Below are 27,289 nucleotides of genomic sequence, written 5' to 3'. Positions count from 1 at the left end.
GTTTGTCTCTTATTGACCATTGCCGATCACCGGATCTGGTCGAGTTTCACCTCTCTTGGAATTTTTGGAATGGTATGACCAATTGTTGGAAAAATCGGCGATGGTTTAGGCCGAGTTTGGTAGATTCGAGAGCTTCCTTTGTGTTTCTTCCTCTCTTCTTTTTTGTGATGGTCTATTGCTATCGCCAGTGATGATTGAGGTTATGGGTTGCTTATAGCCGCCTTTGGGTGGGGGGCTGGGCCATTGTAGCTGCCACTCTTTTTGACCCGAAGGGGGAAGGGGAAAAGGAAGATGAACTTTCCCATTCATGAAAAGAGAAGAGAGAGAGAGGTTTCTCTCTTCTTCCCTCTCTTCTCTCATTCTCTTTCCTCTCTTTATCTCTCGCTTTCCTTCCTATCTCTTTTTTCTATCATTGATTCTTCTCTCCCTTTCTCTCTCTAATTACCCAAGCAATTGGTAGAAATGATTCAATGGATTTAGTGATGGACCCTAGTAGATGCCGGTAGGCAATCTAGGTTCCTAGTCCACTGTATAATTTTTTTTTTTGATAATTGAGTTTGATGCTATAGACAAAAAGTCATCTGCGCAAGAAAGTTTTGATTGGGTTACCCTGCACCCCAGCTTGTAGATCATGAAGTGGGTCAGTGATTATTGTATTTAGTTATTTTCGATAAAGATAAAAATCTCTATACTTGATCACCAATATGTATATAACATGTTTGTTAATTTATACCGTTGGTTTTGCATCGTGAGGTTTGTATTTATGGATTTGGTTTTGCAAAAGATAATATATTTTATATGATTTTCGATATGAACATATTTGTATGATCATTATACGTATTAGATATTGAAAAATAACTACATGAATGATGATCATAAGTACCTTGAAATTGTGCAAAATATACTATATAATTGGAATCAATTTGATAAGGATAACATGTAAATCAAATAAAAAAAATATGATTTGGACTAACTTCGTCATGAGATAGCATCCATAAGCTTATGCATGGCATAGCTCTATAGGCTTATGCATGGGATAGCCTCCACAGGCTTGTGTGTGGAATTTTATTTAGCAGTCTTGGATTTGGGTCATGATCTTGGTTTGTCCAAAATCAGAAAAATATTGATATGAAACCTGGAAATCAAGTTAATGAAAAAGAAATGACATAGCATAAGAAACTATTGTTAAACAATTATAATACATATGTACATACATACATACATACGAATCCCATGCATATCGTATGCACATCGAGTGGCACAAATTGCATAGTATCATAAATGGCTATTGCTGGTATTACCCATTCGCCGAGAGAGTTTATAAATAAATAAAGATCCTTAGTATCATCTTCTATATGTACGTATGTATGTATGTATGGTAAGATAATAATGAGGGCATATGTGCATGCTATTTGAACGAGCTTTCCAAATATTGATATAATATTCATTTTATCTGGTATTGTTTATTTAATTATTTTTTTATTACTTATGGTGTAGCGGTTCGAAATTTTTACTGGGCTAAAAAAAACTCATATTTTTCTTTTTTTTTTTTTTATAGTCACAGTGTGCGTAGTTTCAGATGTGTAGGATGAGCAGCAATTAATTAGTTAGTTAGTCAAGTCTATTTTTTTCTGATACCGATGAACATTTGAAATTTTATAATTGAGCTGGTTGATTATTTAATGATAGTGGTTTTATTGGATTGAATTGATTATAATTGTTGGTATTACATAGATATTGTTCGTCTTAGGCCTTGCATAATCTCTAGGGCTTCACTTTAAGGATTATATGGCCAGGTCATATGGTCGACCCGGTAACGGGGTTGTGGCATGGCACAAGCAAATATATCAAACTAAATAGCTGAGATAAGAAATCATTAAATATAGCTTAGAATTTTGTTTAATAAAAATATAGATTTTGCGGTTACCTTCTGGATGGATACGAGGGACTCAATTATAGAATAAACAGAATGCTTCTAATGTCATCCAAGTAAGGGTGATGAAAGATGAGACATCATCACAAGTTGAGGCCAAGTCAAGAAACCCTAAACTGAAACTGATTATGTTTTATTTGTGTAGCTTTAACTCTGTAGCTAGTTTTGGTATAATAGTAGATGATATGCGCAATATTGATTTAGTATTCATGGTTTCTAATAAAAATTAAATATGCCAGCATCAGGAGTGAATTTCCCGCACTTGAGTCAGAGCAGGTTGCGTGCGGTTACCAGTCCGAGCATTGGAACTGCCGGTACTAGCTTAGACTTTGACCTAGTAGAGTCCTGTTTAATATTTTTCTTCTATAGGTTGGTAAGCATGATTCAATTCAAATTTTTTGAGCTCGGGTTGGTTCAATTAACATGATGCTTGTTTTTAAAGACCTGAACGAGTCTAAGCGCACATATCCGTGCCGGGACTAGTTCAAATTTGCACAGAAGTGAAATTTGATGCAGGATCCTAGAGGGCTATAGTATCAAATCCAGGTATCAGGATTTTCCCCTTTATCTCTATTATAAATCGATCCAGATAAACATAATTATATATAAGCAAGCATGATTCAATTCAAATAGCTCTCCGTCCCGTGCTCTACTGCCCCCTTGTCCTACACAGCGCCAAATTCGACTCCGACGGCTTTCCTGCCGCCACCGCCGTTAGTGATCTCGTCTTTCTCCCTTCGCCCCTCCGGCATGACACGGAGGGCCGAAAGGTGGCTCCAACCGTGATCCTGACTGTTCCCCTGCTTGAGAGTTTATTTATTCTTATCTTGCCCCTGTTGGCATTTGTTCCGCTGCTCGCCCCCGGCACCGGTGACGGTGAAGCCGACAACGATCTGCTGGGACGAAATCCAATGGAGATCTGCTAGGAGGGTCGAAGGAGATGTCGAACCGGACCGAGGCCGGAGAGCCAATTACTCTCGAGATAGGGCGACCGAAGGTGGGCGAGGTTGTTAGAACCCAATTGGCGAGAATGAGTTGAAGCGGAGGGAAAACAAGAAGCCGGCGGGGATTTTCGAGGGTCCACCTCAAGCATGCCGGTGGGAAGCAAGGCATTATCTGCGATTTGCTGACAGAACCTTAACCCAAGGACTGTTTTGCAAATACAATTAAATCTATTTGAGTTGATTTATGAACAAAAATAAGTGAAGGTCTTGTACATAATATTGACAAAATCTGATATTAAAAAAAATAAAAAACTCTATAAATTTAGGATCGATCAATTATTGCAGCACTAGAAACTCAGCAGTTTAACCTGGATCGTGCATAGCCTGGCGTTGTAAAATGCTCGGAAATCTGAAAAAGCTGGCATCTACTTGCCTCACAACATCACGCAAAGAGCGTCGTTCAAAGTCAAATGTATGGAATTCTTCCTCTATTCTCGAACATGATACATGTTTGGCAACAACAATAAAGCCCATTAATCATGCAGAAACAGAATAATAAAAACCTTGGAAACAAAAGGGTGATCTGGCTTCTCCAGCTCAAAACAATGGTCCTAACTTCAAGAGCTATAGTCATTATATGCCCAACCAATGAAAGGGACTTTTGCTTGGCTCATCTGCTTGCAATAATCATTGCACCAGATATAAAAGAATAAAAAACTAGCATGGGCTGAATCCTGCGTATCATTGAAAAAATCGAATCAGACTGCTGTTCTGTATCTTGCCGTCAAATTGCATGTTAGAAAGCATATTCGTATATAGCCTTTGCCACACCATCTTCATCATTTGTGGCTCCAATCACGTTGGCTACAGCTTTAGCCTTCTCCGACCCATTTGCAAGTGCGACCCCTAGTGATGCTAATTGAAGCATCTCAACATCATTTTCGCCATCGCCAATAGCCATGACCTGCAAGGAAATATTGTACCCCTATAATCCCAAAGAAGCATGGAGAGAGAGAGAGAGAGAGAGAGAGAGAGAGAGACCTTTGGTTTCAATCAGCCTATACAGTTTAGAACACAGAAAAATCTGACGAGGAAAAAAAAAACAGTGCAGCATATTTTTCTAGGATTTCTGTATGTTTCTGCTATATTTATCAAATTTATGTGCTAGATATTCAGTATAAATAGGGGGATGACAAAAGCACAAAAAATGAGCACATCATGGTAATAAACTCATGCAAAACGCCAATCACATTTGTCATGGTGAAAAGTAAGGATGTTACTGCCAGCACCAAGCCTATCAACCAATCAGGATTCTGCTGTCCTCTCATCATTGAAAAAAGTGATTAAAACATTATGTCTTGAACCAACCAATTATCTATCACCTACAAACCATTCATATCACTTGATAATCAACATAGGCTTAAAGCCACTAGGGCATGAAATTACATGATTTTCACATGATAAAAAAAGACCATTCAGTTAAAAGCCTCGCCATTACTGAAATCTGATGCCGTTTTACCAATTTTCATAATTGCTTTTTATTATTAGAAAGGTGGAGGTTAGAAAAAAAATGAAGGCATCTTGTACCTCTTTTCTGGTAACCCCCAGGTGATCTAGCAGCATTTTCATCCCATTTCCTTTTGAGGTCCCATCTGGGACAATTTCAAGCATATCTGGCACTGCCTGCACAACACCTGCTCGGCCTATGGTTGCTTCTGCCCAATGCGGTCGCAAAGTAGAAGAAACCCCTTCAGCAGTGTCGAGAAAAATTAATTTCTGCAAACACAGAGAGGTTGCCTATAAGACTTATCCACACCTCTGCCTTATTATAGTCAAGAATCTACAGAGCCCAATATAGAAAGAACACTTCATTCCATTTAACAAAAAGATTATGTGCCTGCCTCCCTAGAATATTTTCAATATGATCGATTTTCTACAACCACTTGTGAAAGGGCAAACATCAGGACCAGAATGGTAAGCTCAACATTACAGAGCACATTAAGATGAATCCAAAAAAATGGAGCTATCAGCCATCAGGAATGGATATCAAGATAAATTTATTTCTCAATGTAAGATTTGCCTCATATCACTTGAAGTATCAAAATGTCATAAACAAACCGGACTATTTTGGTTATTCCATCCATGACAATAATCATGAGATATTCGAACAGCACATAAGCTGCTGAAGACAGAATACTAACTTTAGCACTTCACAAGCATAAAGTTATTTGAACGTATTGGCACCATGCTTAAACCACCTAGGAACATCTTATATAAATGTTTGGAAAAGGCAGCTATACTTTTGTCAAATTTCAAAAGCAGCTTACCTGTACTTCAGCAGCTGCTAGGAGGTGCTCAACTGAAGGCATGACCTCCGCCTGCATAGCCAAATTTAGCTTAATCCACCTAAACTTTTAGATAGACACACACACACACACACACACACACACACACACACACAGAGAGAGAGAGAGAGAGAGAGAGTTCTCGTATGCTAATACCTTTGGCTCATGATATACCGTATGCACGGAATCAACCAAAGGATGTTCGAACAATGTGAAACATCGGTCTTGGCAAAATGCAATTAGAGGAACCTCATGTTTCAAAGAATATAAACATGCCTGCAGTTCAAAAAAAACAAGAAGATTCACTTTGCATGTTACATTTGACATTTTCAAGAAAAGCAAGGCAAGGCCGTTAGTTATATCACTACTTCACAATATGGACAAATAAGTTTCAAATCGGTGGAGATATCTCCAAGATTTTACTTGTAATATGTCTTTGAATATTAGGCTTTGTAATCATGTTGAAACAACATTGTATTGCAGACTTAGATACTGATATAATACTAACAACAATGAGCTATGCTATGAAAGAACATCTGTTTGAAAGAACAATGAGCTATAATATCAGATGACAAACTCAATGCCATCAACAGCAAGCAATATGAAAGACTAGATTTGTTGTAACCCTCTTCAGGGGTGATGAAAATAATTTGCTAATGTTTTCATTTTCCTCCTATTTTAATTAGTTGAATTTCTTTTCACACAACAAAATCCAGATAAATACTTAGGAAAGCTAAATGGAGATAGAGTCTGTAAAATATGCAAGACAAAGATAAAGAGATCAATTAATATATGAAAATCACTTTAACAAGTACAGACAGCTATCTACCTCTCTACAAACATCTTGATCTAAGTTTCTTCTACATATTTCTCTACCTTGTCTCCCATAAACAAGCAATCCCTGAAACCAAATTTACATCAAATAAGAATATAAAAACTGCTTAGTCAGTCATAAATAACCGAGAATGTGAAATCAGAAACTTGAACTTGTAAGGTAGAAATTTCTTTACAGATTTGAAGAATATAGAATATGATTCGGAAACTACCATGACCAATAAACTGAACAGTTATTGCAATTTGTTAAATTGGTTACTGATAATCAGTTTCTCCATCCAATACAAATGCTTCTTCATATGCCCCCATTGTTTGATGTAAGATTTCATTCTGTTGACTGTTCTAAGTCTTTTTTTTATGTAATGAATAACAATATGGAGTCCATATATTATTCAAACAATGTTTAATGAATTCCATTAAAGACGTGTATCATTGCATTTTGACGAATAATGCATTTCTGAAACTTAGGCCTCCCATTTCTATATTACATAAATTTTCTCTTTCAGAATTCTTAAAAATGCAAAATTTGTTCCTACTTCTAAATATAATCAGTCTTACTGTGTTTTTGCTACTTTAAATTCTGTAGAATGTGTATACTTCTTTAGACCCATATCCACTAAGTGTATTTAAAATTAAAGAACATCTTAAAAGGATTATACCTATCCATTGTTCCTACCAATATAGCAGTATGCCAATTTCCTTTCTAAAGGCCCCCGAAGATTAATGCTTTTAGACAAGATTTTTGGATCCTATGAGAACCATAAATTTGCAGAGACATGTCCACCTTCCAGATATCAGATTAATAACTATTAGCATTGAGATTCTGTGCTTTGTAGTGTATATGTAACAAAAATGTGCACAATATTGCCAGAACATGTTTGTCATAATTATAAGCAGTCAAGCATAAGTCAAACAAAGAAACCTGGACAAATATCCCTGGCGAAAATTCCGAAACAACACCATGCTTTCCAGCCAAACCAACCATCTTCAAAGCAGTTATAGCAGCTGGACGAGTCTGTTTTAAACATCAAACAAATAATTGAAATCAACATCGGTCTACTTCTGTAGTGAAAAGCATTACATAGCAGTGAATATCAAATTACATATCCAAACCAGAAATATTTAACAGTAGTCATTCTCCGGCAAGGTCTGCCGTACTGGTACTGCCCTGAACCGATACCGGATCAGCGTGGAATCCGATACCGAAAGCTTATCGTTCGAGAATCGGTACGGGGCCGGTATGTGACTGGTATGTGACCGGTATGGGCCGGTACGGGACCGGTATGTGGAACCCCAAAACTCGGCCGTTTAACAGGACCGGTACAGGCTGGTACGGAACCGGTATGGACCGGTACCATCCGCCACCGGTACGCCGACCAGTACCGGTACGGCGGACCTTGATTTTTTCTTTTTCTCTTTTAAGTTGCTTTATTTTTTACTTAAAAGGGTATTTCTGCAAGGCCAAATATTTTCTCCCAATGAAGGGGTAGTATGTTCACCACCGAAAAAAAGCCATTTATGTTAGGCAAGTACTCATTAATAATATGAAGGTGACGGCTTTTGGGATCTAAAGCTCACCTAACACGTGTATCCCAGTAATGTGAAGAGCCAGATTATTATAGAGTGGTTTTTCTCACCTTTCCAGTAGCAATGACTATGTTCACTCCTCTTGATATTGCTTCTCTGATAGCTTCTGCTGTCATTGGAGTAATTTGACTTGTACTGTTCAAAAGTGTACCTTGTTCAGACAAGTACTGTCAGCATAAGTACAATAAAGAGATGACAGATACAAACTAAGTAAAAACTACTGCAGCTTACCATCCATATCACAAAAAATGTAGCTAAATTTTGGTCTATAAAACCGCAAGCTGCCCGCTTTCTTCAGACTTTTAATAACTGCTCCTGCAGAAAATTTTGAACTGCTAGGATGAGCTTAGAAGTATCTTACAGCTTAAAGTGAACTATAGAATGAATGCTTCCAGGATGATACAATTCACATGCGATGACACCGAAATTTGTAATAGTGGAATGATTATTAAGAACAATTTACCATCTGAATTTTCTGCCTGAAGCCTGCCATCACTTACAGTATCATATGCACTCTTAATTAAACCTTTTCCTTTCCATCCAAGACTCTTCAAAACTAGCTCCTCCTCCTTCTGCATCTCTGCTTCAGCCTCATCATTAATCTCATGATCAAAGCCCAGAAGATGCAACAAACCATGAACCTAGATGTCAAATTAAGCAGTCATATCATTTAAACAATTCACTGGTTTGCCTACAATTGGAAAGAAAAGATCATAATACTGCTTAGACCATTTTCATTCCATCCATTTTTCAGACTAGCCCTCCTCTCCATTTCTTGTTCAGTGAAATCACATATGTCATAAATTCTGGAAAATGATAAAGAAGAAGATGTTGGCTTTCTATAAGCAAGGAACTTTGCTTCTGCATTACATTGTAACCTCCTGTATGACCAAAACTTTGGAGGAGTGATGCAGAACAACGTCCCGGACAATGCAAATACTAGGAATCCACCAATAGGGCGTCCGGAATCCACCGAACAAGGGTAACTAAACCCGTGGAATCCATCAACGGAGTGTCGGAATCCACCCACAAAAGAAAATATGAGGAAGCTCTCAAAATTAATCATCCCTTTAACAAAGCCTTACAAGCCTGTATATAGGCAAAAACTAAAAAGAAAAGGCAAACCAAAATACCCCTACAGAAAAGACCAAAGTACCCAACACATAAAACATAAGAACTCTCTCATAATCTGTCACCTAGTCAAAGTGTCACTGGGTGGGCTACCCTCTTGTGCCTGCGATTGTACACGTGTCTGATCGATGATCTGGGACTGGTGTCCGCACCAACTCTTCCGAGGTGGGAGAAACTCGACTCAGTTGAGTGGGATTGCGGGCGGCTCTGGTAGCACTCCAATATGTCTGGATCAATCTGTTGTAGCTCATCACGAGTAATCCACATGCTATCAGAATTTGGATGGTCTCTCCATCGGACTAGGAAACGGTGAGCTCCTCCTTTAGTAGTAGATATTATCTGTTCATCCAAAATAGTATCTATCTTTTCCTTTCACGTGGGTGGAAAAAGGGAAGTGTTAGGTTCAAAAGCAAGCATATCTGGTGGAGTAGGTGTGTCATATGGGCCATCTGGGATAGGCAAAGGAGTCTTGTAAGCAACTAGGTCCTCAATATTAAAAGTGGAACTAATGCCGTAATCAGAAGGGATGTCAATGACAAATGCATTTAATCCTACCCGTCTCAATACTTGGAAAGGTCCAGCACTATGAGCTTGCAATTTTCTCGTGGTTCCAGATGGAAACTGCTCGGGTCTGATGCGAATCATGACATAGTCTCCAACATGAAACTCCTTAGCACGCCTATGCAAATCAGCCTATAGTTTACACTGAAGATTACTAGTTTCAATTCGCTTACTGATCTCTTGATGCAACAAATGGACATGATGTGGAAATGCTTTTGCAGACTCAGAGACCCTAGCATGTGGTGACATAGGAAGAAGGTCTAAAGGTTTACGAGCTCTAAATCCATGAACAACCTCAAATGGACTCATGCCTATAGAACTATTAATAGAATTGTTGTATGCAAACTGAACCATAGGGAGGATGGAACCCCAGTTCCTGCTATGGTCACGCACTAAACATCATAAAAGATTTCCAAGACTACGATTGACAACCTCTGTCTGACCATCTCTGAGGGTGGTAAGCTGTCGAGAACTTTAATTTCGTGCCCACCATGTGCCATAGAGTCTTCCAAAAGTAACTCATAAATCAAACATCCCGATCTGACACGATAGTTTTAGGCAAGCCATACAGCTTGACTAAATAATCGAAATATAGCCTGGCAACGTTTGAGGCATCAGAAGTTTTAGCGCAGGAAATAAAATGAGCCATTTTGGAAAAACGGTCTACGACCACAAAGATAGAGTCATGCTTACAGAAGGTACGTGGCAAACCAAGTACAAAATCCATGATCACATCTTGCCAGGGACGATCTGACACAGGTAGCGGAGTGTACGGGCCAGTGTTTTGCTTGCGATGCTTGGCCAATTGACACGTCCGACATTGTCCAATTAACTTGGCTACATCACGTTTGAGGCTCAACTAATAAAATTGACGCTTAATCTTCTCGATGGTTTTATCTCATCCGAAATGACCAGAAAGGCCACCAACATAAATTTTTCATACTAAAAAGTCATGTACAGATGTACGAGGTATGCAGAGTTTGTTGGCCTTAAATAAGTACCCTTCTTGGAGGGAATAGCTGTCAAGAGAGATATTCGTGTCATTTAACAGAACGAGGTAAGCTTCTCCAAAGTCAGGGCAGGATGCGTAATCTTCCTTCAGTCTGTCAAATCCAGTGACTTTGATACTTATTGTGGAGAAAGATTAACTCTTCAACTGAGCGCATCAGCTGCTTTGTTTTCGATCCCAGCTCTATGCCTGAGAACAAAAGTGTATTCTTGTAAGAATTCAATCCAACGACCATGCCTGCCATTGAGCTTTTTTTAAGAATTGCGATATCGAAGAGCTTCATGGTCGGAGTCTAGCATGAATTCATGCGGAAGCAAATAATGACGCCAATAGCGCAAAGCTTGAATAACCGCATAGAACTCTGTCATATATGGAATACCTTTGTTTGGCTTCATTTAGCTTCTCGCTAAAATAGGCAACAAGATGGCGTTCTTAGCTAAGGACGCCACCTATTCCAATCCCGGAGGCGTCACATTCTACCCCGAATGCCTTAGAAAAGTCAGAAAGGCGCATCACAGGGGCTTCTATCATTCTTTTCTTAACCTCCTCAAATGCTCTAGTTGCAGACCGCATCCATTGGAAGTCATCTTTCTTGAGGCAGTGAGTATTTGGAGACATAATTGTGCTGAACCCACGGATAAAACGTTGATAAAAAGTAGCGAGCCCACGAAAACTGCAGACCTCATGGATGTTTTGCGGCTCCGGCCAGTCGACAATTGCTTTGATCTTTGGGGGGTCAGCATAGGCTCCCTCAGACGATACCACAAATCCTAAAAAAATGACTCGATCAACGAGGAATGAGCACTTTTTTCCGTTGGCGTAGAGGTTTGCAGTACAAAGAGTGAGGCAAACTTGTCGAAGACGATCCAAATATTGCTCTCTCGACTGACTATAAATTAAGATGTCATCAAAGTATACCACTAAAAATTTACTCATGAACGGTCGAAGTACCTGCGTCATGACTCGCATAAATGTGCTTGGAGCATTAGAAAGCCCAAAAGGCATCACCAACCATTCATACAGACCATCCTTAGTCTTGAATGCAGTTTTCCATTCATCTCCTAGGCGGATTCTAATTTGATGATAGCCACTTTTTAAGTCAATCTTGGAGAAAATCGTGGCTCCAACCATCATATCTAGCATGTCATCAAGTCGAGAAATTGGAAAACGATATTTAATCGTTATTCTATTGATAGCTCGACGATCAACACACATGCGCCACGAGCCATCCTTCTTAGATGTGAGCAAATCAGGAACAACACAAGGGCTCAAGCTTTCGCGAATGAATCCTTTCTTTAATAGCTCATGTACCGGGCGTTGTAACTCGGCATGTTCGGTTGGACTCATCCGATAGTGCGGCAAGTTGGGAAGAGATGCTCCAGGAACTAGATCAATAGCGTGTTGTATATGGCGCATAGGTGGTAAATGATCTAAAAGATCCTTAGAAAAAACATCTTGAAATTCTTCCAGTAAAGGACCCACTTCTTCAGAAGGTTGGTCAATGGTGGTATTCTCAACTTCGTGAGCTAGTAAGGCAAACACGATGGACTCTTGGTTTGCCTCTTTCTCAAATTTCTTTGGATTTATGATGTGTAATCAGTCGCATCTTTCTTGTTACCCTTGTTGGCTGGTTTAGGACGCAAAGGATTTAACTTGATTTTTGTGCCTTCAAAGACGAAAGAGCATGAGTTCGAGTGTCCAAAAATAGTCACGTCTCGATCGAAGAGCCATGGGCGGCCTAAGATAATGTGATTGGTACAATGTCGCACCAAATGTCATCCTTATAAGAAAGGAATTGGATAGGAACAAGATACCTTTCGTTGATAGCAATAGAAGTATCAACCCTAGATACTTTGTCAGGATTTGGATGAGGAGTTGGTTTCAACCCTATGCAGGACACAACGCTAGATGAAATTTGCTGTTGCAGAAATTTCTGCGGTGACAAAAGTTGCTGGTGCAGAATTAGGTTCTTCCGAAGCAGCCCTCTGCTGGTTGGTCTCTTCGTGAATTGCTGCTGCATACTCAATTGCAGCAGCAGGTTGTTGCAGGTTGGGCACTGCAAAGTCAGCTTCAGCATCATGGTTTTGGCTGTCGACGTCAAGAATGAGTGCTTGGCTGACCTCCCGCTGCTCGGACTTGCTGCTGCGGGAATCTGAAATCGCAGCAACTTCATCATCCCTCCGAGTAGTCCTCGGTTGCAAGGTGGTGCTGCCCTTGCTGCTGAAGTTTGGGAAGGCAATTGTAGGTTTTCTTGCCCCCTCTCTTGAAGCCGTGAACCCCCAAAAACTTCCTCACCATAGTCATCACCAATCAGCCCTTTCTTCCTCCTATCTATGTGTCCTCTCCGGTCTTCAAGCCTTCGAGCATGGAAAGGCTCTTCTTCGGGCTCTGTCCCCTCATCATAGTATCCCCTATGCCTCTCACCATACTGGTCTCCTTCTAACCATCTTTCTGGCACAACTCTTTGGCCCTCTAATCTTCCTCCTCGACTCATGTTCTCCCTCATATTTTTCCTCATGTTTTGCTTAGGGTCATCATCATCATCATTGTCGCTCTCATACCATACCCGGTTTCTTTGTCCTCCTATCCTCATGATCCCTTCGACCTAGAGGCCTCCGAGCTTGAGGATATCTCTCGGGCTCACTATCCTCCTCGTATAAACCCTTGGACCGATCCTCCTCATGGATACCATTGGCCCATCTATCAACCACTACATTTCCTCTTTCAACTCTTCCTCCTCTCCTTGTCTCCCTCATTTTTTTCCTCAACCCATCATTTGCATCACTCCCTTTTTCAGCAAATCTTCTTTCTAATCTCTCCATATTAGCATTACTTTCTTGCCTTATATCGGCCAAAATAGTGATCATATTTTCTAATACCTTGTCGAGTTGGGCATTGCTACTTTCAAGAGCTTCAACTATCCTTTGTTGGGTGTCAAAATCACCTCCCGACTCCATGATCTATCTATGTAAAATAAGCCCCAACAAACACAAACCCCAATCCTCCTGTGGCCGTCACCCAAGGGATGATCTAGCCCTCCTCTTTAATAAGCATTACCCCACTCAATCAATCGCCAATATCCCACGGATGGGTTTTACAAAAGGAGATTACAAGATGAAAAATCTCTCAACCCAAAGAGGTCTTTGATGCACTACTTATTTTCTAAAGCATTGTAATTGAGAAAGGCACACAAGGTACTACCAGTAGCCTCCCCGTTGCATTATCCCTAGATTGAACAAGATAGAGACAAAGATAACTCTTTTTTCCTTACAAAGAAAAGTGCTCACAATACATCAATAGACCAATATTCCCCACAATATTCAGATCTCTCCAAAGAATACAATAAAAATTCAGACCAGAATTTAAATTTCAGATCTCATAAACATATATACAAAGAAAATTCAGATCTGAAAATTAATTCCATAAAGGAATAGATTAGTGCGTTACCTCTTTAGATCGCCCTTCCTTGGACCTCAACCTAGTCGAGTGCCCGACGATCTCAACGAAATCTCGAAGTAGAGTCTTCGACGGAGCTTCTCTTGGAACTTCTCCCGACGAAGATCTCAATGAAAGCACCAGTGTTGGCGGGGTCGGCTATGCACGGTCCAAGAGCCCCACGCCAATGATCCTACACTTGAGGAATTGTCGATGTCGATTGTGTAGGACCGATTTGTGGGTAACGCGACTATCTCTTGCTGCTTGAAACTCTCACCTATTCGCCTAAAATCCTATTCTAGCGCTCGACTTGAAACACACACCATGCAATGAACTCGGATGGAAGAAAAGGATGTGGCTTCGAATTCCAATAACAACGAAAGAAAAAGAGATGCTAGTAAGGTCGGGAAGGGACCATCTAGCATTTACAATCTAGAGAGGATTGATTTATCCTACACTCTAGCCTAAGCCTTGCGGCCGACTCCCTAAGGGACTTACAACTCAAAAGAGCTAAATGATAATTGATCAAAGATTTATGCCTCACAAAAGGCCTAGGACTTCCTTATATAGACCTAAGACTCATACGCCATACATGGCTTATTGGCGGGATAATTAAAACTACTTCCTAATCAGCCGCATGGGGAGAAAATTCAAATTCAAACTTCTCCCATGCGGGTCAGATGCTGAAAATCAAATGGGGAAGGTGAGCATGAAATACGTTTCTAATCAACCACATGGAGAAAAATTCAAATTCTAATTCAAACTTCTCCCATGCGAGTCACATGCTGAAATGCAAAGGGGGAAGCGCTCTCGGGATGCACGTGTGATCTTCTTAGGCCGTGACATATGTCCTTCATGCGGATTGTTGATGTGTCGCGCCTAGGAGAAATCCTTCAGTTGCACTTGAGCGTATGAAGATTTTCTTCCTTGTTTGGCGCATGCCCTTGGTTGGCATCCCGCAGATTGTTCCTTATTTGAAATCTCCCATGTGCTGCACATAGGCTCTAATCTTTGGCCCGCTGAATCTGGGCCTTTGCTCTCCCGGATCGAATGGCCATGGAAGAGTCCTGGGACTCCTCCACGGATTGCTGATGTGGGCATTCCCGGAATAGGGGGCTTTCCCGTTATGCCCCCACGCATGGGGCCTTCCGATGGTTGCCACTTGGCTCCATTTGCTACTGCCCGCGGCTGGCCTTGATGCACGCTGCGACAAGTGTCAAATAGAAACCCCCGAAAACAGCATAGCCATGGCACTCAGCCAGGCGAGGTCCAGGCAACACTCGAGAACCAGATCGGGCAGCTGTTGAGCCTAGAGGCTGACCAAGCCTTAGGCAGCCAAATGAGTAAAAGCAAACAGGCACACACACAGGCCAAGACTCGCGCTAATGCGCGGCAACAACACCAGCAGCAACGCGCAGGCTGGTCCTACGCGCCAGAATTCACCCCATCAACACAACGGGCGTCAACCGAGCAAGGCAGAGGTCGAGCGCGCTACGCACCAGCGTTTGCACGCCCGCCCAGCCGCGCAGGCTACGCACCAATGTTTGCGCGCCTACCCAGCCGTGCGCGCCAGCCAAACAAAGCAACGGCCGAGCGCGCAATCCACAAGCTTCTGCGCGCCCAACCAGCCGCGCGCGCCCTTGCGCGCGCTCTTGTCCGAGCACACAACCCACAAGCTTCTGCGTACCCGCCCAGCCGCGTGCGCTAGCCAAACAAGGCAATAGCCGAGCGCAACCTACAAGCTTCTGCGAGCCCGTCCAGCCTTGTGCGCACTCTTATTTGACCCCAACAGGGCATTCCTTTCCTACTACCCCAGTAGGGCATCCGGCCAAAGCTCACCCCGAAGGTTCCTAAGTACCGAGAAGCATTGCAAATAGAGCGACAGCAGCTCACGGCAGCAATTTTCCCTACTACCCCAGCAGGGCATCTAGCCAAAGCCCATCCCGAGGGTTCCAAAGACAGAGGAGCATTGCAAATGGATTTAGCCTGAGCCAAATTGCACCGTGGCCTTGGCCGTGTGTGGGTGCGTGGCACAGAAGATGCATCATAGCAGCGGCCTCCTACTAACCCAGCAGGGCATTTGCCCAAAGCCCACCCCGAGGGTTCCAAAGACTGAGGAGCATTGCAAATGGATCTAGCCGAGCCATGCCCTTGGCCGGGCGTGGGCGCCCGTGGCCATGGTCGTGGCCATGTGCGGGTGCGCGTGGCACAGAAGACGCACCGCAACAACGGCCCCCTACTATACCAGCAGGGCATCCGCCCAAATCCCACCCCGGGGGTTCCAAAAGACCGAGGAGCATTGCATGAACCTCGCTGGATGCATGCTCAGTTTCTCAGGATGCGCGGCCCGGTCAGCCAGATCTTGCGAGCGAACTGTAGCCAACCGCAACCAAGAGCAACTGCATCCCAGCAACCGTATCCAACCTTGCAGTCTATAAATAGCCTTGAAAGGCAGAAGTGCGGGGCATCCCGAGTGTGAAGAAACCATGGAGAGTCCATTTGTAAGATTCAGCCTTAGAGCTTGGGCTTGGGAGAACCACATCAAGTTCTCACTAGATTAGGCTAGCAAGATAAATGTCTTCCTCTGCTAGATTGGGCTATTAGGGATTCCTTCCGAATCTTTAGTAGATTGGGCTAGTGCAGGTGCCTTGTTATGCCCCACTAGATTTATTTGTCCACACTTGTACTTTGTAATCCTCATTTCAGTTCAAATGAATAGCCATTGTGCAATCAATTTCCATCCATCTGAGTGTGTGTTCCAACCAATTTAGGCGTAGGAATTTGCTGCCACTTCCAATTCCTACGAGCAAAACCTTGGCGCTTACCTTTCTATCGGTCCACGGCAGCATTGCAACCCGGCAAGAAGCCAAGAGGCAATAGAAGGCAATGGTGTGGGGCTTGGGGACCGAGAGCTCCCATCATTATTGGTGCTTTCATTGAGATAGATATCTCAAGAGGTAACGCCATACTTGAACTTCCTTTTCTTTAAATTTCAGCCTTGTAAAGATGGAGTCCGGAGGAAACTCAAATGACCACCAGCAAAGAAGTGAGGCCTTGGAAGGCCACTCGGTGCAGCCTAGCAGGGCATTGGAAACCCTATCCAATACCTTGGCCGAGATGAGAAGAGGAGTGGAGATGAGAAGGGAGACGAATGCTAACTTAGAAAGATTGGAAAGAAGAATGGAAGAGCGAGGGGGAGAAAAAAAAATCAGAGGGAGAGGCCTAGGTCGCATGCCTCAAGGCAGGCCAGGCAAGAGAAGATGGGGAGAGTGAAGGAGGCAGTTGGGGCTATGGTATGAGAGAAAACAGGAGACTGAGGAGTAGAATAGAAGGCCCCGAGGTAGTGTTGGAGAGAGGGGTTGAAGAAAATAGAGCAAGTGTGAGGCAAGAAGACTATTATGGGGAGGAAATTATGGCAGAAGAAGAGTCCTTCCCTGCTCAAAGGCCTTATGGCCGAAGGGAAAATAGGAAAAGAAGAATGAGAGGAGGTCAGGATGAAGACTTTGGTGAGGGGGATCCTTAGTCAAGGGAGCGAGGGCTTAAGACACCCAAAATAGATTTTTCAAAGTTCAGCTGGGGAGACCCACATGTAAGGTCCGCCGTACCGGTACCGGTGGCGGCCCGGACCGGTACGAACCGGTTCCGTACCGGTCGCGAACCGGTCCCGTATCGGTCCGAACCGGGCCGAACCGGTCCCGTACCGGTTCTCCAACAATAAACTACCGGTACCGGATTCCACGCTGATCCGGTACCGATTCCAGGCCGGACCGGTACGGCAGACCATGCCCACATGAATGGTTAAGCAAGACATATCAGTACTTTGATGTGTATGAAGTGCCAAAATTTGATCGAGTGACCTTTGCAAGTTTCTACCTAGAAAGCAGGGCAAACCGGTGGTGGAGGTGGATCCGGGCCTTGTATGAGAAGGAAGGTAGGAGAATAGGATGGTCAGCCTTTGTTGATGAATTCATGAAGCAATGGGGACCTTCTCCCGTTATCAATCATCACGGCCAACTTGCCAAACTCAAACAAGAAGGCAAGGTCCGTGGCTACATCGATGAGTTTCGGCAGCTGCAAACATTGGTCAGCGGATGGTTCGAGGAAGCCTTGCTTGGGACCTTCGTTGACGGTCTCAAACCATGGCTGGCCAAAGAGATAAAGCTCAAACAGCCGACTAGGCTGCAGGAGGCAATGCGCATGGCGGAGATTCTTGATCAAAGCTACCACCCGGAGCGACGAATGGCCAAGGAAGAGTCCGACAGCAAGATCAAATTCCTACCACCCAAGACATTTCAGAGGAAAAGAGGCCGCTGCATCCAGCAGCAAGCCGCAGCCCGCCAAGAAACTCACCTAAGAGGAGCTTCAAGACTGCATCAAGCTCGGCCTATGTTTCAAGTGCGGCGACAAATGGAGCCGCGAGCATCACTGCAAGTCCGGCCAAGCATACTTGCTAGACGTGGGCAGTGAGGAAGAAGCCGAAGATGCTGCAGAAACAGATGATAGCAGCAGTAGCCCAAAAACTACCGAAGAATCTGAGGAGACCAAAGAGGGATATGAAGTCGAGTTATTCCTGCACGCATTGTCGGGTGTGCAGCAGCTTTCAACCATGAGGCTCATGGCATGGATTAGCAAGCATGAGGTATCACTGCTAGTCGACAATGAGTCTTCTCATAATTTTATTAATTTTGGAATACTCAGGAGAGTAAGCTTGAAAGAAGAAGCCATAGAGCCATTTGATGTAAAAGTGGCCAGCAGCGAAAAGCTTACTTGGGAGGAGGTCGTCTAAGAAGTCAGGCTAAATGTACAAGGGGTCCGAATCAAAGCGGACCTGCATGTGCTTTAGCTTGTCGGACTAGATATAGTCCTGGGCAACACACGGCTATGGAGTTTGGACAAAGTAGTCACTGGCTACGGCTCCATGACCATGGAGTTCAAGATCGAAGGACAAAAGAAGCGGTGGACAGCAACTTGCAGCAAAGAGATGCGGCCTTGCGAGGCCAATGTGCTGGAGCGATGGTACAGAGGCGGAGCCAACTGCTTTGCTGTATTACTGACCAACCACGGCCAAGAGGAACCCAACTCTTGGCTACAGCTGGACATGAAACTCGAGGCATTGCCTTTACCAATTCGGAGCTTACTGGAGGCACATCGGGGCATCCTGGAGGAGCCCACATCCTTACCACCACAGCGGACCTTCGACCAGCCTATCAAGTTGTCAACGTTCCACCATATCGGTATGCACATTGTCAAAAGAAAGAAATCGAAAGGCAAGTGGACACCATGTTGAAACAAGGGCTAATCTGCCACAGTTCAAGTCCTTTTTCTTCACCAGTCCTTCTAGTGAGGAAGAAAGATGGAACATGGCGCTTCTACACCAACTACAGGGCCTTAAACGAGACCACTATCAAGGATTGATTCCCTATCCCGACCGTGGATGAAATGCTCGATTAATTGCATGGAGCAAAGTACTTCACACGGTTGGATCTGAGGGCCGGTTACCATTAGATACGGATGTGGAAAGAAGACGTCCACAAGACAGCCTTCCATACTCACTCGGGGCACTACGAATACTTAGTCATGCCGTTTGGCCTGTGCAATGCACCGTTAACTTTCCAAGCGGCTATGAATGAAGTGTTCCGACCATATTTACGAAGGTTCGTAATAGTTTTCTTCGATGATATTTTGATCTATTCTAAAACCATGGATAAGCACTTGCAGCACCTGAAGTGAGTCCTACAATTCTTGGAAGAGAACCACTTTCATATCAAGCCTTCCAAGTGTGGCTTCATTTAAAAAGAATTGGAGTACCTTGGGCACATTGTCTGCAGAGACGGTGTGCAAGTTGATTAAAGGAAGATCGAGACTATGACTGACTGGCCTCTACCGAAGGACATCTCAGCTTTAAGGGGATTTCTTGGGCTAACTGGATACTACCGGCGATTTGTACAACACTATAGGTTGATCGCAAAGCCACTGACCAACATGTTAAAGAAGGGCAAATTCCAATGGTCCGATGCAGCAAGAGAGGCCTTCGACAATCTTAAGAGAGCCATGATGCAGACCCTGGTGCTAGCCCTACCAGACTTCAACAAAACATTTGAAGTGTATACCGATGCTAGCAGCGAAGGTATTGGGGTTGTTCTTGTGCAGGAGAAGAGACCGCTGGCCTACATCTCCAAAGCTTTAGGGCCAAGGAAGAGGGCCTGGAGCACCTATGCAAGGAAACTACTGGCGGTAGTTCATGCAGTAAAGGCATGGCGTTCCTATCTCTTGGGCAGGCGCTTTACCATCATCACAAACCAACAGGCACCACGACATCTCCTACACCAAAAGATTGTAACACCAAAGCAGCAGAAGTTCCTTGTCAAGCTGCTAGGGTTCGAATACGATATTGTCTATCAGTTGGGCAAAGAGAACAAGGTTGTGGATGCACTGTCTCGGAAAGAAAGCAACCAAGTTCTATGGGTCGCTGAAGAAGTTGAACAGCCGATTTGTGTTGCCATCAGTGGAGTAGATTGGCGGATTTAGGACCAGATCCGCGAAGCCACTAAGTTGGATGCTCGAGCCCAGGAGATCCAACAAAAAATTGAAGCATCCATCGGTGGTGTTGCTAATTTCAAGCTAAGAGACGGGCTGATCTACTACAAAGGTAACATTTATATTCCTGACGTCCCTAATTTGAGACAAAGCATCTTAAACCACTTCCATAATAGTAAGGAAGGGGGCCATTCCGACTGGCTTCGCACCTATTTGCGTGTGAAGCATTTTTTCTTTTGGGAGGGACTGAAGCAACAGGTCAAAACTCTAGTGGCCGCATGTGACACATGCTAAAGGATCAAATATGACTCAAAAGCACCTCCGGGACTACTGCACCCACTTCCCATCCAAAGCCTTATTTGGGAAGATTTGACCATGGACTTCGTAGATGGATCGCCGGCAAGTAGGGGCTACGAAGTGATCATGGTGGTGGTAGATCGGCTGAGTAAGTATGCACATTTCATTCCACTCAAACATCCTTACATAGCAAAATCAGTAGCCAAAGTATTTGTGAAGATGATAGTACGGTTACATGGAGTGCCACGAAGCATCATCACAGACCGGGACAAGGTCTTCATGAGTACCTTTTGGAAGGAACTGTTCATGCTACAAAGGAGCAAGCTAAAATACAGTTCCTCATACCACCCGTAGACCGATGGTCAGATAGAGGTCATCAACCGAATTCTAGAATAGTATCTGCGCTATTTTTTCCATGAGCAACTATTACGATGGAAAGAATATCTTACATGGGCTAAATTCTGGTACAACACTTTCCACCACTCTTCTATTAAAATGAGTCCTTTTGAGCTAGTGTATGGCAGGCCTCCCCCCAATTTTAACTTCTTATGAGAGAGGCACGACCAAAAGCATCAAAGTTGAGAAGGAATTAATGACACGAGACACGAGACAAAGTCCTTGCAAATGTTAAAAGGGAGCTTCAGAAGGTGCAAGAAAGAATGAAAAGATACTGCACCAAGGGTCGAAGAGAAGTCATCTTCGAACCAGGCCAGTATGTCTATCTAAAGTTAAAGCCTTTCGAGCAACAATTAGTCAAGGACAAGTTCAGCCACAAGCTATCTCAAAGATATTACGGGCCGTTCAAGATGTTAGAACGCATTGGAGAAGTTGCCTACTGATTGAAATTGCCAGCCACATCACGACTTCATCCAGTCTTTCATATATCAAAACTGAAAGAAAAGGTAGATAACCCGACTTTGATTGAGCAGAAACTACCATCCTTTGACGAGGAGGGCCGACTGCTTCTTCAACCAATCGAAGCCCTCGAAAACCGAATACAGCGAAGAGGATGAATTCACCAAAAGGTATGGCAAGTCCTTATCCTGTGGGACAGATTACTGAAAGAGAAGGCTACATGGAAGGATTACGATGAGGTAGCCCGGACATACCCAAATTTCATCCTTGAGAACAAGGATGTTCTTGAAGGGAGGGAGATTGATGGAAACCCCCAAAAACAGCACAACCATGACACTCAGCCAGGCGAGGTCCAGGCAACACTCGGGGACCAGATCGGGCAGTTGTTGAGCCTAGAGGCTGACCAAGCCTTAGGCGACCAAAAGGGGCAAAAGCAAACAAGCGCACACACATGCCAAGACCCGCGCCAGCGCGCGGCAACAACACCAGCAGTAGCGCGCAAGACTAGCCCGTGCGCCAGAATTCGCCCCATCAGCACAACGGGCGTCAATTGAGCAAGGCAAAGGCCGAGTGCGCTACGCACCAGTGTTTGCATGCCCGCCCAGCCGCGCGCGCCAGCCAAACAAGGCAACGGCCGAGCGCGCAATCCACAAGCTTCTGCGCACCCATCCAGCCGCATGCGCAAAGGCGCGCACTCTTGTCCGAGCGCCCAACCCACAAGCTTCTGCGCGCCCGCCCAGCCGTGCGCACAACCCACAAGCGTCTGCGCGCCCGTCCAGCCGCGCGCTCTTGTCCGACCCCTACGGGGCATTCCTTTCCTACTACCCCAGCGAGGCATCCAGCAAAGCTGACCCCGAAGGTTCCAAAGTACCGAGGAGCATTGCAAATGGGGCAACAGTAGCTCACGGGAGCAATTTTTTCTACTACTCAGCAGGGCATCCGGCCAAAGCCCACCCTGAGAGTTCCAAAGATTGAGGAGCATTGCAAATGGATATGGCCTGAGCCAGATCGCACCATGGCTTTGGCCGTGCGCGGGCGCCCGTGGCCGTAGCCGTGCACGGGCGCGTGCGGCATGGAAGATGCACCGCAGCGGCAGCCTCCTACTAACCCAGCAGGGCATCCGCCCAAAGCCCACCCCGAGAGTTCCAAAGACTGAAGAGCATTGCAAATGGATCTGGACGAGTCGTGGCCTTGGCCGTGTGCGGGCGCACGTGGCACGGAATACGCACCGCAACAACGGCTCACTACTATACCAACAAAGCATCCGCCTAAATCCCAACCCAAGGGTTCCAAAAGACCGAGGAGTATTGCATGAACCTCGCCTGGATGCGCGCCCAATTTCTCAGGATGCGTGGCCCAGTCAGCCGAATCCAGCGAGCCAACTGCAGCCAACCCCACCAACTGCAACCAACTACAGCCAACCGCAACCAACTGTAGCCAACCGTAGCCAAGAGCAGCTACATCTCAACAACCGTATCCAACCTTGCAGTCTATAAATAGCCTTGAAAGGCAGAAGTGTGGGACATCCCGAGTGTGAAAAGACCTGTAGAAAGTCCACTTGTAAGATTCAACCTTAGGGCTTGGGCTAGGAAGAACCACATTAAGTTCTCACTAGATTAGGCTAGCGAGAAGAATGTCTTCCTCTACTAGATTGGGCTATTAGGGATTCCTTCCGAATCCTTAGTAGATTGGGCTAGTGCGGGTGCCTTGTTATACCCCATTAGATTTATTTGTCTGCACTTGTACTTTGTAATCCTCATTTCAGTTCAAATGAATAGCCACTATGCAATCAATTTTCATCCATCCGAGTGTGTGTTCAAACCAATTTAGGCGGGGAATATGCTGCCACTTCCAATTCCTACGAGCAAAACTTTGGTGCTTACCTTCCTATCGGTCCATGGCAGCATTGCAACCCGACAAGAAGTCAAGAGGCAACGAAAGGCAATGGTGTGGGGCTTAGGAACCAAGAGCTCCCATCAGTGTCCTTCCTTGTTTGGCCATGCACATGGATTGCTGAAGTGGCGCATGCATGGCTTGATGATCATTGGCCTGCTGAATCCAGGCCCTTGCAATTCCGGGGTCGGATAGATATGGAAGAGCCCTTGCTTGGTAGGGACTCCTCCACGATTTGGCTGCTTGACTTGTGTCTAATCCTTCTTTGGAAGGAATTTTGCTGCTGCATTTGCGCCTCCATGTTGGACGCCCTTGATGCTCGCCATGTGGCACACAGATGGCCTGATGTCTCCTAGTCCCATGGGGGCTCTAGGGTCGTTGGATGGCTTCCACTTGTCTTGGCCTTTGGGCATGCTTGCTAGCCGTGTGCTGGATGTGGGCACATGCATTCGGGTGTGCACGAGCTGATGGACTCGGCCCTGTTGGTCGGGTCCCTCCACTCGCACCCAAGTGTGAATAGGCTTCATTGGATGCGCTCGAGTGTGAATAGGCTTGACCGGATGCGCTCGGGTGTGGATGGGCTTGGTCAAATGTGCACAGTCAATGTGAACAGGCTTGACTCGTTTGGGTGCAACCGCTGGCTGCAGGGCGCATGTGCGCGCGGGCGCTGGGCTGGGCGTCACACGCTGGCCTCTTGCTGTGGTCCTGGGCCTCGCGCAGACGTTGGGCATGGCCTGCGCGGGGTTGGATTTGCTATCGAAGTGCTTGGCCAACGGCTAAACATGCCTCCAAGCATTGGATTTGGCCCGTCCTTGGGCCGTGGTTAGTTCACGCCAACGTGCCAAGATCTTGGCTTGGCGGAGCGGGGTCCTCAACATTGAGTCCATCCATGAAGCTTTCCAGATGCAGTGTTTTCACAATTCTCCATACATGCATTGCATGTATCACATTCTAGCATACAGACATACAGATAAGACATTGGAAAAATAGTTGTGCTTGCTATTCAGATTCCACTGGTTCTATTAGTCAAAGTTCATAACCTTGACAAGTGCAACCCAACCATCTTGGTGTTGTGACTTCATTAAGGCCTCTTTCACAACCTGGTACTTGGAAAACACTCTTGAATGTGTGCTGAGTGGTAAATTGTAATGATTCTGCGACCATATATGAAAAACAAGAATAACAAGCATAAAGGAAATTATTCTATGCATAATTTCCATGCAAAATGCTGAAAAATAAAATAGAGTGATAACCTACCATGAGGATTCGTATTTCATCGAGAAGTGTATGGCCTCTCTCCTTTGCTTGCCTGGCAGCTGTCTCAACGGAAATTACTATATCACCCAGCATTAGCTGTGTGGGTGAAAAAGCATGTCAAATGTAGCCGATAAATAGTCGATGAGGCTAATCAACAAATTAGACCTTTCAACTCAAAGATAAGTTCTTACAATGGGAAGATCAAGTTCAGGTATATGCTGTGACATGGACAGAACATCCGTAGCATGGTCCTCGCCTCTCCAATCTTTATTGAGCTTTTGAATGTAATCATCATTGCAAAGCAGCACAGACAGCTCAATTTTTTCAAATTTACCAACATCATCAATAGAAGATTCTCTGGTTTTATACTCTGAATCCTTGAGACCATCAAATGCAATTTTCATTGCCATGGGAATATTCAATTTTAGCATTTCTGCAATACTCTGCAAAACACCAGGAAACAAAGCATAAAGGAAAACAGATAAATGCAACTGACTACTTTAACTATATTTCAAGGCAGTATGCTAAAATGTCAAGTTCGAAGTATATCTATAGTCCTCAACTAATGTGCCATTTAACCGGTACCAAATATGGCTTAGTTCTTTCCTATATTTTGGCCTGTGAATATTATTTTTATAAGTTAAAAATGTTTCAGCATTGAGGGATGGTGATGTCTTCATCCCAAGGAAGGCCAGCCCATGCAAAAGCAGCTTAGTATAGTGCGCTCAAGTTATACATGGTAGAAGAGAAGGCTCAACAGATTTTTAGACTGGAGTATATTAGGTTGTCTCAAATTTATTGCATGAACAAATTTAGAAAAGGGAATTCAGGTGTCAGTGGCATAAAGATTTGTCCAGATAAGTTGGAGGCAGCCACCCGTGGACGCAGAACATAAGGAACATAACAATTAAAAGGATGGTCCAAATATACAGAGAACAAAGCACACTGCACACCAGCAGAGTAGCAGGAAAGTTTCCAAGATTTTATAAAGTTCGTGCAGCACACAACCGTAGGACCTAACTGATACACCAGAAAACCAGGAGAGTTATCTTTTCCTAATGTAGTCTCCATCTATGAAAAGGGAGTTACTTAAAGCTCTAACATCGCTAATCAATCATGCAGAAGAATCTGTTCTTCTAAAACATTTCTCAATTTTGATAAATCAACAGCCCCTATCCACTTAAAACAATCAAGGACCTATCAATTTAACAAATACACTTAACCCTGGGACTCCCTACCTCAGAAAAACCATTTAATCCAACCAAAACATATCCTTTACAGAATAAAGCATCGCTTTCCCATCTAAACCTTTTGCAGATTTGCAAAACAAGTTATGTATTGAAGCAGAAGCCGTGTTTCAACAAATGCAAACCAGTACCTAATAGTTGCTCTCTCAAGATTACAGAACAACAAATTGTTATAATATAAGTCAACATTATCACAAAATTGCAACAACTAAGGAAAAAGCAGACTAATAAAGCTTCTCATTAAGCTGCATCAAAAATACTACCTAGCAACGGCAAAAGTTCACCAAACTTTTCCGAAACCTAGAACTACAGGAGTCTCATGAATCATAAGAAATTTCATAAACCATTGAACCCCAAATATCAGGCAACGTCCATGAAATCAAGAACTCCCCTCAAGAATATACTTTCATCACCTTAAAAACCTAAATATCAATAAGAAGCAAATCTAGAAGTCCATTATTCCTCAACCGCAGATAATCTAAGAGAAAAAAAGAATCAATTCCGTATTACCAAAACTTCGGGATCGTTGGGCATTTCTTCTTCGATGCTGATGTTGACGTCGAGCTCTAGCTGCTTCTCCTTGGGACCCTGCTTCTTGGCCGCCAGCCTGCGCCTCGTCTTCCGAAATCCTCTCAGCGACCCGAAGAACCCCCCGAAGGGCACCGGTGAGCGCGAACACCGAGACGAGACATGAAAGCCCCTTCTCTGAGAATCGGAAGAGAAAGGCGAACAAAGAACGGAAGCAGAGAGATGAGGCGAGGCCGTCGGACCACCCGGCGGCCGCCGCCGCCGCCACCGAAGAGCGGCGGCGATCGGCGGCGGAGGAGGACGGACGAGGAATCTAGTGGCGAGAGGGAGAGCTCGGCCGACGATCCTCGCCATGGATACGGATTCCGGCGACGGATCGCCGGAAAGTGGGAAGAGGAGGAGCGATTGGGTCCAATAAGAGAGGAGAGGGGGCGGTAGGGGACTCCGTTGGACCGCAAAAAATGTGGTACTGGAAAGGATTTTAAGCCTAGGAGTGCCGGCGGAGTATCTGGAACGCCATCGCTGTTTCTCCGCCGTCCGTCTGCAATGAAGCAAGGAGAAAGATGGCCCGGTCTCTCGAGCCGGCCGTGGTTGGGTGAAAGTGAACCGGGTTTCAATCTCAGAGGCTACATATACGCGGAGTTACCTATTTATATAGCCTATAGACTAAACCTGGTCCTAAAGTCATCGAACTCGGTGCATCGCTGAAAACGTTACTCCTTTTTAGCTTTTTAACGGCCATTTCACATGGATCATCAGAGATGGTTAGCAAGTAAATATCAGCCTTGGTTGTCACCTGCACCACGCTCACAGGCCTGCACCTTTCAACGTTGACGAGTTAGATGGCAATATCTGAGTTTCTGACCTTATGACTTGTAATCTCAATTGGTATAGTG

At 44.4% G+C, this 27,289-nt stretch overlaps 1 protein-coding gene across 2 annotated transcripts; it reads right to left on the bottom strand.

Annotated features, from left to right (window-relative positions):
- Positions 1–3,336: 3,336 nt before the first annotated feature.
- Positions 3,337–27,022, bottom strand: LOC103714342 (haloacid dehalogenase-like hydrolase family protein). 2 transcript variants are annotated; one of them, XM_008801549.6, is made up of 12 exons: positions 26,376–27,022; positions 24,810–25,061; positions 24,619–24,714; positions 8,107–8,284; positions 7,875–7,958; positions 7,694–7,794; positions 6,979–7,071; positions 6,052–6,123; positions 5,379–5,498; positions 5,205–5,255; positions 4,465–4,653; positions 3,337–3,841 (listed from the first exon to the last, which is right to left on the bottom strand). In XM_008801549.6, the coding sequence occupies exons 1-12, from the start codon at positions 26,745–26,747 to the stop codon at positions 3,674–3,676; spliced, it is 1,776 nt and encodes a 591-aa protein (XP_008799771.2). In that variant the 5' UTR covers positions 26,748–27,022; the 3' UTR covers positions 3,337–3,673. The 2 variants fall into 2 exon arrangements, with proteins under 2 accessions (XP_008799771.2, XP_088563372.1); XM_088707246.2 differs by lacking the exons at positions 5,205–5,255; positions 5,379–5,498 and having other exon boundaries at positions 26,376–27,008.
- Positions 27,023–27,289: the final 267 nt, after the last annotated feature.

The sequence above is a fragment of the Phoenix dactylifera genome, chromosome 1 (genome assembly GCF_051530095.1).
Source record: "Phoenix dactylifera cultivar Ajwa chromosome 1, Ajwa_hap1_PhDact_Kaust_v1.1, whole genome shotgun sequence".
In the NCBI taxonomy this organism is placed as follows: domain Eukaryota; kingdom Viridiplantae; phylum Streptophyta; class Magnoliopsida; order Arecales; family Arecaceae; genus Phoenix; species Phoenix dactylifera.
The sequence above is the reverse complement of the archived record's forward strand: the minus strand, read 5'-3'. Positions and strand labels throughout refer to the sequence as shown.

What these genes read in the sequence shown, in the direction of transcription:
- LOC103714342 (XM_008801549.6), bottom strand. Translation starts at nt 26,747, where the DNA reads ATGGCGAGGATCGTCGGCCGAGCTCTCCCTCTCGCCACTAGATTCCTC. An exon ending in CCAACGATCCCGAAGTTTTG is followed by an intron (nt 25,062 to 26,375) that starts GTAATACGGAAT and finishes GGTGTTTTGCAG; the next exon opens with AGTATTGCAGAAATGCTAAA. An exon ending in CATTTTTTGTGATATGGATG is followed by an intron (nt 7,795 to 7,874) that starts GTAAGCTGCAGT and finishes TGTCTGAACAAG; the next exon opens with GTACACTTTTGAACAGTACA.